Source organism: Monopterus albus, unplaced genomic scaffold (genome assembly GCF_001952655.1).
Source record: "Monopterus albus unplaced genomic scaffold, M_albus_1.0 scaffold100.1, whole genome shotgun sequence".
NCBI classification, from domain to species: domain Eukaryota; kingdom Metazoa; phylum Chordata; class Actinopteri; order Synbranchiformes; family Synbranchidae; genus Monopterus; species Monopterus albus.
Window position 1 is genome coordinate 228,685 of NW_018127980.1, and position 10,934 is coordinate 239,618.

General features: G+C 40.9%; 1 protein-coding gene across 3 annotated transcripts in view; it reads right to left on the reverse strand.

Annotated features, from left to right (window-relative positions):
- si:ch211-217a12.1 (alanine aminotransferase 2-like) overlaps window positions 1-9,906 on the reverse strand; it is a 12,816-nt gene extending 2,910 nt beyond the window's left edge. Inside the window, exons 1-10 of one of the 3 annotated variants that reach the window (XM_020609634.1) lie at window positions 9,820-9,906; window positions 9,511-9,664; window positions 9,197-9,395; window positions 4,782-4,871; window positions 4,557-4,665; window positions 4,249-4,382; window positions 3,604-3,847; window positions 3,317-3,396; window positions 2,493-2,629; window positions 584-758 (exon numbers count right to left, since the gene is read on the reverse strand). In XM_020609634.1, coding sequence (XP_020465290.1) covers window positions 584-758; window positions 2,493-2,629; window positions 3,317-3,396; window positions 3,604-3,847; window positions 4,249-4,382; window positions 4,557-4,665; window positions 4,782-4,871; window positions 9,197-9,343 — 1,116 coding nt within the window. In that variant the 5' untranslated portion in view covers window positions 9,344-9,395; window positions 9,511-9,664; window positions 9,820-9,906. Of the gene's footprint in view, window positions 1-583; window positions 759-2,492; window positions 2,630-3,316; window positions 3,397-3,603; window positions 3,848-4,248; window positions 4,383-4,556; window positions 4,666-4,781; window positions 4,872-9,196; window positions 9,396-9,480; window positions 9,686-9,819 lie in introns of those variants that run through there. The other 2 variants (XM_020609632.1, XM_020609633.1) reach the window with 2 other exon arrangements.
- Between the last annotated feature and the right edge of the window lie 1,028 nt (window positions 9,907-10,934).

A 10,934-nucleotide genomic window follows, 5' to 3' on the forward strand; every position in this document is an offset into this window, starting at 1 on the left:
ACTCTGTAATAATTCTTTAGTATATTACTTGTGTGGCGTAGAAGATAATTATCTATGAATGTAATTATGTAGAATGTTAACACTCTGTAATAATTCTGTAGTATATTACTTGTGTGGTGTAGAGGATAATTGTTTATGTAGAGATACTGCTTAGGACTTAAATGTTGTAAGATGATGTCATGGGGTAGGACTAGATAAGTCTAACTTCTTCCTACTCCGTTCAAGCATGTACTAGGTATAAGTAAATTGATATTGGATTATTATTGTTGGATATGTGTGAAATTACATGTGTTGACATATCAACTGTTTTACATGCTTGAATGAATAAATCAAATCAAATCAAATCAAAATCAAATCAAATCATGTAAGAGCGTGATCTTGATTCAAACGCAGGTTAGTCAGTGCCCATGTGAGAACTTGAAACTACAGCAAACTCAGCACAGGCTTTATGAGCATAGAATACATGGCATGGAATGTAGCAGTGTTTACATAAGTACGTTGTGTTTGCATACACTTAGAGCATTGCCAGGATGTGTGCTAGCTGGTGATGTGTGCTAGCTGGTAAGCTTTGTGTTTTCCAGACCTTCATAAATGTGGCATAGGAGGGCTCACTGGGCTGTGGGGGGTTGACCACCAGGTCCAGGAGAGCCTGTCCGGGAACAGGGGGGCACAGACGCACCGACACCAGTTTAGTGAGTTGGAACTTCACCTCAGGATCCAAGTTTATCACCTCCATGTAGCCGCCACGAAATCCACACCTGACAACGCAAACAGAGTAACAAGTCAAACACAAAGTATACTATTAGTACCGGTGCAGTTCACGTCAGCAACAGGAGCATACTTAGCAGAAGCAGGAACTTGAAGCGTCATTTCAATGTGCCCTGTGCCAAGTTTTCTTGTAAGCACCCAAGCCATGTTTACATTTACTGTTTACAGTCATATTATACAGTGCCTTGCGAAAGTATTCGGCCCCCTTGAACTTTGCAACCTTTTGCCACATTTCAGGCTTCAAACATAAAGATATAAAACTGTAATTTTTTGTGAAGAATCAACAACAAGTGGGACACAATCATGAAGTGGAACGAAATTTATTGGATATTTCAAACGTTTTTAACAAATAAAAAACTGAAAAATTGGGCGTGCAAAATTATTCAACCCCCTTAAGTTAATACGTTGTAGCGCCACCTTTTGCTGCGATTACAGCTGTAAATCGCTTGGGGTATGTCTCTATCAGTTTTGCACATCGAGAGACTGAAATTTTTGCCCATGCCTCCTTGCAAAACAGCTCGAGCTCAGTGAGGTTGGATGGAGAGCATTTGTGAACAGCAGTTTTCAGTTCTTTCCACAGATTCTCTTTAACCATCTTCCCTGTCCCTGCTGAAGAAAAGCAGGCCCAAACCATGATGCTGCCACCACCATGTTTGACAGTGGGGATGGTGTGTTCAGGGTGATGAGCTGTGTTGCTTTTATGCCAAACATAACGTTTTGCATTGTTGCCAAAAAGTTTGATTTTGGTTTCATCTGACCAGAGCACCTTCTTCCACATGTTTGGTGTGTCTCCCAGGTGGCTTGTGGCAAACTTTAAACGACACTTTTTATGGATATTTTTAAGAAATGGCTTTCTTCTTGCCACTCTTCCATAAAGGCCAGATTTGTGCAGTATGATGATGATGACGACTGATTGTTGTACTATGTCCTCCCACCTCAGCTGTAGATCTCTGCAGTTCATCCAGAGTGATCATGGGCCTCTTGGCTGCATCTCTGATCAGTCTTCTCCTTGTATGAGCTGAAAGTTTAGAGGGACGGCCAGGTCTTGGTAGATTTGCAGTGGTCTGATACTCCTTCCATTTCAATATTATCGCTTGCACAGTGCTCCTTGGGATGTTTAAAGCTTGGGAAATCTTTTTGTATCCAAATCCGGCTTTAAACTTCTCCACAACAGTATCTCGGACCTGCCTGGTGTGTTCCTTGTTCTTCATGATGCTCTCTGCGCTTTAAACGGACCTCTGAGACTATCACAGTGCAGGTGCATTTATACGGAGACTTGATTACACACAGGTGGATTCTATTTATCATCATTAGTCATTTAGGTCAACATTGGATCATTCAGAGATCCTCACTGAACTTCTGGAGAGAGTTTGCTGCACTGAAAGTAAAGGGGCTGAATAATTTAGCACGCCCAATTTTTCAGTTTTTTATTTGTTAAAAAAGTTTGAAATATCCAATAAATTTCGTTCCACTTCATGATTGTGTCCCACTTGTTGTTGATTCTTCACAAAAAATTACAGTTTTATATCTTTATGTTTGAAGCCTGAAATGTGGCAAAAGGTTGCAAAGTTCAAGGGGGCCGAATACTTTCGCAAGGCACTGTATATAAAGAGCTCCTGAGTGGTACTAAAGGTGAAAAACTCCATAGGGTACCTTTAGTTATAAATAAATAAAAAACAGATGTATGTTTCATGCAGATGTCTAGTCTGTGTGTAGCTACTCACTCTCCCATGTAGCATTTGGAGGTGGAGTGGAAGGAGGCCATCTCCATTGTGCTTGAGTACTCTGGTCCCATCTCGAATAAGACCTTCTTGAAAGAGTGAAACTTACAGCCCTCTGCATATACATTATCCTGGTAGACCTGAAATTGGAAAACAGCTTAAATACAGAAGGCTTTGTTAAATTATTCATAACAAATCTATAAGAAAACATATGTGCACATAAGAATTAGCTAAGACGTGCAGATTACTGATTAATGTGGACTGAAAGAGAGTAATATAAGTGGCAAAAACACAAGAACACAGCAAATGTTATACTGTGTTTAACTTGTATGTTACCATTTTTTATTTTACCATTTTTACTTTATCTTTTTTTTCTGGAACTCAGTCAATTAAAAACGTATTCAGTCATCATACTACAGTTGGTACTTTTTGTCTTTTTAGACTTCCAGTTTATATGATCATAGTTAAAGCTGTAGTTACTGCAGTACTGGAATGCTGTTTGTTGAGAGGTGTTTCTGTTTTGTCAGCCTGTTTACTGAACATGCAGGAGTGGTATGGAACATTGTCAGAAAGCTGATTGTTGCACTGCTCTGTGCGTCAGCTAAAACTTTGAAGTACATAATAATTCTGGTCACATCTTACATAGAGATGTGAAAGAAGGTGGTCAACCTTTGAAAAACAAAACACCGTTGCTTTTAATCAGAAGAAGTGCAATATGCATAAAATGTGTTTAAAAAAAGTCTTCTTTATATGACTTATTGTTAATTTGTTCTTTAAGACAGAAAAAAACGAAGAGTGAAAAGGAGGAAATGACGTTTGTAAATTACTTCATCAGCCATGAGGAAGAGATGCTCCTCTTTGGCAAATCGGATTACATCTTCAATGCACTGCCTGCTCTGGACTTGACCTGTCACGCAGAGCAAATAGGTTAAGGGACTGGAAGAGGGAGAAAATGAAAACTCAAAATATTCTAAACTGCCAAAACATTCTCCACCCAAAGATGTTGATTTTTTTTAGATGACAAGATTGATCAGGTTTATGTTTTCTATATAAAATTTAAAAATACCAGCAAAAGTTTCATTTCACATGATCAGAGTACTATAACCAGAGATACCAGTGGGGTTTCCAGGGTTAATGATGCAGAGTACACGAGGATTGCAGTGCTGCCTGGCTGCATTGAGGGCTCTCCTAAGTTCTTTGACATCCAGACTCCAGCAGTTCTCTTCGTCCAGGTAGTAGCTGATCTGCACGGCACCCAGCTCTGCCAGGGTGGCTGAGTACAGAGGGTACTGAGGGATGGAGATCATCACTCCTGTACGGTCACGACCCTCACCACACACCAGCAACTTCAGCATAGTCTGGAATTGGAAGGGTTTGGAATAATGCATCTGGATTTATAGGGTGTTCATATAAATTAAGAAGGACACATGTACAACCAATCAGGCCTGATAATATGGCCACAGACATTACAAAACAGCTGCACAATACAAGGCTTGGCAATGCATACTGGAAAAAGCAGTTCTTACAGAAACAGAGATCTGTGGGTGGAGTAAAGCTACAAATGTGCAAAGTGCAGCTGAGTATATTATTAACGAAAGCAAAATAAATTACACAGAGTCATAGGACACTTATACAAAAAGTATATCACCTGTGCTGGATTAAGGTTACATATCAACTTGTAAAACAGTTTTGGGAAGTCTGGCCAACAGCGTGTCAGCACTTTTCATGGAGAAGAGACAAACAGAATCATAACCCTTACCACAATGGCATCACTGGCTCCGGTGGAGAGGTAGATGTTGTCAGGGTTTGAGGGAATTCCGCCATCTCTTCTCTCTATGTAGTGTGCCACATCCTGACGGATGCACTCGATACCCTGGCTAGCACTGTAGGCACCTTCAACACATGAAGATGAACTTTGATTCAAACATGCTCCATTGATCAGTTGATGCTTCGTCTAAAGTGTGTACAGACGAGATAAATGATTAATGAAGAGACGTGTAGAGGTAGAAGCTAGTGACGCGTGTTGGAAAGATGTGGTTTGTGGAGTGACGGGGGAAGTTGTCTGACCTATACTCTGGCCTCCACAGGCCTTGAGAATACGACGTGCTCTTTTCTTGGCATCCTCTGGAAACATGTTATCATCCAGGAGTTCAGGGTACATACACAGAGCCAAAACCTGAGAGAAGGCAAACAAATCACAGGCACCCTCTATATTCAGTAGTAACTGTGAGTGCTACCTGCTTATTGAGCACAAGCACTCAAATGACTTGAGAATGTACAAAATGGTCCAACCTGTCTAAAAAATGTGATTGGCTTCTGACCCATGGCATGGGCATCACCTATGTTTGCCTTGATGACTTCTTTGAAAGGTTTCTTGACTCCCTGAAAAGACAAAGACAGAGAACTCTAGGATGCAGTTGTATTGGGTAGATATAGAGCTCTGTATAAGATGTAAAAAATATAAAAACAGTGGAAAACTATGGAGATACTGGTGACTCTGTTATTTGCCATTTCAGTTTTTCAACCAACAGGATTTATCTCTATGTAAAATGGAGTATGTGAGTGCAAAGGAGAGCGGAGATACAACTGTAACTTCAAGACTATGCAATGCCAAAGGTCAGGCTTCTTGTTTTCTTTTGTTTGCCTCACTTGATAAGGAAGACAGAAGTTTTTTAAATGAACATAGTTATCACATCTTGACTGGCAAGTTTTTAGAAGTGCAGATGTACAACATAACAGCTGCAGGCTGCAGTTTGTACGAGTAGTGCCTCTATAATAATCAATATGTGTCTCCAGTCTAGAGCATTCATTTGTCTTGCTTTTGGCTGTTAGGAGAAAATTATAAAGAATGTACAAACTGAGAAAACTGTACATGTCTGTTTTCTGCACAGCCCTTCTACATTCACTGACCTTGAGATACAAATCTCGTTTGTTGATGTTGGTAGCAGGCCTCACCTTCTTCTAAAACCTGCGTCATAAATGTTATCATGATAAGGAAAACATTGTATCAGGGAAGCTTTAAACTGTTCCACACTTGCCTTCTGTGGTGGCAAATTAAACTCTTTGAGAGACTGGGAAGACTAATGACTACATCTCCCACCCCTCTCAATCAAGCATGCATCTTCTCTCATTAGCACTCTTTTGTTTACACAGACACTGGCACAGAGTCTGTTTTGGCCTGTGGAACAGGAAGTGCTGGCCTGGGCAGACAAACCCCTCACTGTTTGTGACTGGCCCAGTGGAATCGCATGACAAGCCTTTTCATTTTATTCGTCAGCTCACCTAAATCATTTCGGTCTTTCTACCCACTCACTATTTCTCTCTATTGAATTATTAAGTCCTTCATCTTCATCTCTTGACCCTAATTGGATCCTGCAGCACTGGTTTGGTGCCTGTATTTCTGCTTGCTGCTGCATCTGTTGCTGTTTATTGAATGAAGTAATGAGACAATAGATGTCTTCTGAAACTGAATGTCAGGGCTGACCAGCATGGCTGAAATGTAATATTGTGGTTAATCATGAGGATAAGATAGATAATCATAAGGATTTTTTTACTTTCTGGTTTGTACATTTAAAATTGCACGGTGGTGTGAAATCCAATGGGAATACAAAGCCAAATGAAACTAACAATGTCCAGTAACGTATTTGAAATGAAATTTGAAATTCATCAATATTTTAGAACAAAAACAAACTCTTTGTGAATTTAAACACAACTGCAAGGCATATCATTCTCCTCAAGGAAGCAAAATGATAAATGTGACTAATTATACAGCTCTGTGTCTGCCCAGCTGCTTATCTTGGCTGTGGAGTAGACAAGAGCTATGATTCCTGGCTCAACCAAACGCATCAATTTGACCAAAGTTATCGCCATTTTTCAAGTCAGGTCGAATCTGCACAAAGCCAGTAAATATAACACAAAATATAAACACTGACCTGAAGCCTGCCTCTGGTTCATTAGTGTTATGGATCTGAAAATTGTGCCAGATTGTTCTGATTCCCTTGTCTTTGCCCCACAAAAGTATTTTTTTTTTGTTTTGTTTTGTTTTGTTTTATTTTTTAAAATACCTTTAAAATCTGACTAAACTTAACCACTGCCATAATTCAACATTTTATAAGATAAAAACCAAAGGGCCTCAGAGGGCACAGGGAGGACTTTATTCTTGATATGATATGAACGAAAGTTTAACTGGGAGGTGACTCCTAAAACTGATAAGACGTGATCATTACAGAGAGGTTGTCTCGCTCTGTTGGGCTTGTTGGAGCTATAGGTCACTCAGTCAGCTCTAACTGCACAGCAGTGTTAGACAGTGGGGCTTCTTACTTCACAAATAATCTCTAGAATTTAGATATCAGCTGCAGATAGTGCTTTAACTGTTTTCTGGCCAGGCCTCAAGGCCACTAACATTAATTAACAGCTTGACTGGCTGTGGGAGAGCAGCGCTGCAGCTCCAGCAGGCTGTGATGGACGAAGGATGAGTGCCTTGATCGGCTTTATTTTAGCTAGCACCAGTTCATTAAACACAACTGGATCACCCCCAGTACTGATCAGTAAGATCAGCTTGGACCACTTCAAAGAGTTAACATTTGTGTGTCCTTGCATAACAACAATAATAAGACAATCAAGGCTACCTAGGTTCGTTTAAGTCCGGCATGAGCTTGTTTGTAATTGGATGAAGCACGTTTCTTTTTTAGTCTTTGTCCCTGTTTGTTCTTGAGCAACAAAGAAGCTGCTGTTCTCTGGGAATGAGAGGAGCCAGCCCTGTCCCCAGCTCAGCACTGAGCTGTCCTGCTCAGTCCGCACCAGGCACTCACTACAAGGCTGGACTAGTGAAACCAGGCCAAGAAACCCCACGGATCACTAGGCTGAAAAAGCCTGACAACATTTCACTTAGTCTTATGATATGGTCATTGTCATCCCTCTACATTCAGTCACAGTAAAGTGACTGGAACTGCACTAATTCAAGCTCTTACCGTCTAAAGTGAATTGAAAAACAACTGCTGCTGCCTCTCTTATGTGATTTATCTAACTCTGAATGTCAATTTAGATGAAACAGGCAAGTCTCAGAAGAAAAGGAACCCAGTCATGGCATATAGAAGAATTACATAAAAATGCTAATTGGATTCATTTTCTAAATTGGTACTCTACATTATTGTCTCCACTTTGTTGGCAGACAATGCAAACCTATATGCCAGCAGCTGAGCTCCAAGCCAAAATTAGCTTAATGCAGTACAGTCATGCCAGATGTCTGGGTGAGGATACGCTGTATAACGGACACCATACCACATGCATGCATAGAATCTGCTGAGCCACCAGTAAAAGTGTTTCCGTCACACATCAGACAGGAAGCAAACTTTCATGACTGGGCAACTGCGTCCATTTAAACCCTCCCGACCTCTCAGAGAACTTGTGGACTTTACGTTTCACTTTTTGCTCACATTTGCATTGAAGCAAGTGTTGCCACTTCACAGGTAAATTCAAACACAAGCACATAATTGTGTTTGCTCAGGAAAGCCACTTATCAACACACTGTTATAAACAACTCATGTGGACTTAACACACTATTAGTATATCTTGTATAAAGTAGGTTTGTCTAAAGTAATGTTTATTATTACACTCTGGATCTCGACTTTGTATCTGACCATTTTATTAAACTTAAACAAGTATTAAGTGGGCATTAGCATGGTTATCACGTGTTTGGCTTTTACTTCTTTAAGTGGAGGAAAAACAAGTACCATGAGCTCCAGCATTCTCTGCAGAACTGGGGTTGCTTATAATGAATCTTATTGTAAAGAAAGGTCTCTGAGCTGGGTACAATGAACTCTCTCCCTCTGTGGGGAGAAGGGAGGTGGGCAATACTAGAGAGACAAAAGAGGGCAGAAAATGTACCCACTCCTCTTTGTAATAGCCCTCTATAATATAGTCCACTGTGGACCCTGCAGCCACCTCGGGTTAAAGAAGAGTACAGTGCTCTCAAAGCCAGCTAGGACTCCCTGTTCAGCTGATTACGTCCTGTACAAAAGACACTCAGACTTCTTGTCCCTCCTTGGGACAGCACCCCAGCAGAATGTAATATGAGTTGTTATGCACGGCAACGCAGAAGCAAGACAGTCACGCCATGGCTGAGGACTTCTAAAAGCTGACCTACTGTCTATGTCCTGATTTTATTCTCTCAGACAGTCAGTGAAAACTAATCATGTCATGCAGCTTTTTAATCTGGATTGCATACTTCTATTGCCTTTCGGTTTAGTTTCCAATATCTTAAGGAATCAGCTAGCAGAGCACAGTCTTATTTACCTGGTGTGTGCCAAAACGCACTGAGAGGCACTTTAATACTCTTAAACCTGTGGTGTTTTTAATAATAAGGGAATGAACAAAAGGTATTTGAAATTAAAAAAAAAAGAGCAAATTACCAACTTAAGGCAAAAAACGACCTGTATCTAGCTGTTGACTGAAGTCAAATTCCAGCTGTGAAAACAGAGATCAACAGCTGTGCAGTATATCCACTCCTCCCTCCCCTCTCCCCCTAAACACACACACATACCACACAAGGACATGCATGACTTCATTTTACAATTCCACTTTTGTATTTAGGCTACTATGGATTTTTATTATTATTATCATTATTATAATTATCGAGTTTTTCTGATTTTCCACGGGCATTACCAAATTCTGCTCCGGTCCACTTACAGCCCCACACTTGACTTTACCTCATTCAGCTCCTTCTCTATCTGCATTGCCCGCTGGACTAGGACACCCCGGACCGCGTACTCGATCCTTTTCAGGTTGGGGTTCATGTTATCCATAGTCAGCACCTTTCCCCGGGACGGGACCCCGTTCACTGCCTCCTGGGACATATTTATTCTGTGGGGCGACAGGCGTTGTCGATGTCACACACCGGATTGATATCTGAAACACAAGAGGAGATTGAGCGGTATCATTAACAAGCAGAAACAGCAACTGTAACCGTCTATGAGGAGATATCAGCTGTCACCAGTGGGTTATGAGTCACTTCAGTCCGTACGTTCACTTTCTCTCCCGCTCCTCCATGGTCCGAGTGACCGTTGAGCATGTGTTCATATTCCCAGCCGAGCGCCACGCCTCACACCCGCTTCTGCTCCTGATTGGCTGGGGCTCCTCACTGGCCTCCTCTCTGGCTTTTACATGTCGAATAACGGCTTTATTTCCGAGAGAAAAGTGGTTCGAGGGCCCGTCGTGCGGAGCAACGGGAGAGAGAAGTTGAAATTAGATGCTTTAAGGACAAGGCCAGTCACTTTCTATATTACTAACATTTTCAACAAAACCCCATTCAGAGACTTAAACCATAAATTACTTGTCTTTGGAACAGCTTAGTCTGTGCCATGCTCCCAGAGGCCAGCAGCCAACAGTTTTCACAGTGTCTTTGTGAGCCTGGAAGCCGGTGTCCTATAGAAAATAAACAAGCAGACTAAATAAGTAAACTTAGCATCAACCCATTATAAGAAAGGCAGGTGGTAAAGTCTCTTTCCCCTTCAAATTGTGTTTCCAGTAGAGCCAGAGGTTCAGGCAAGGCAGCTTTATTTACATTTCATACACAAATGCAATTCAAAGTGCAAAGAGAAGCAATAGCATTAAAACAGGAGGAAATCAGTTATGACAAAACAAAGCTTAAAAAAACTGTTAAAATGAAAAAAAATTCAAAGGGTCAAGGCTAAGGTTGGGTTTGTGCTAAGGTAAGGGGAAACAAACATCTAAACAAGACTGATAAACAGTTCTGGCATGGAGGTATTTCATGAAACATCACTGTCATGTCCAAAGCTTATAGGATATCACTCACAACCTTGAGCTCATGTTTCAGAAGCAAATCCTTATGTCAGTGAATAAATCAACCCTGTCAAAATTAAACGTTTCACTAGCATTGTTTAGGTCACGGTTCTCAAAATGTTTAGCCATTTTAGGTTTGAAGTCATGTGGAAGCAGTTTTATTTTTCCCGTAGGACATGAATTCAACAGAGTATTAATGGTAGCAATACTCAAGAGTACGCAGAGGGACATGTTGGTAATAAGAGGGCTGGACATCGAACAAGGAACGTGCAAATGAACCACAGAATCAGCTGTCTATGAGAGAACAGAGAGTGAAACAGAGAAACAGCACAGATGTCTTCATAAGAGCTTGGCAGTGACATTTGACATGCCAGACTAAAATGGTTCATATACAATCATGTGATGCCCTGGTGACTTCTGACCTATTTTTAAATGACAGATGAACACTACAGTTGACAATAAAACAGGTCCCGAATTACTAAGATTTGTGGACAGGAAGATTTACAGGACCTACCTTCTTAGATCACGACCCATGGCTTACAGTCAAAACATATCTGAATATAAGGAGGTTTAAATTTTTTTTTTGCACACCCTAAGCAATATGACCTGGACACTGTTAATATCTATACATGCAGGCAGAAGCAT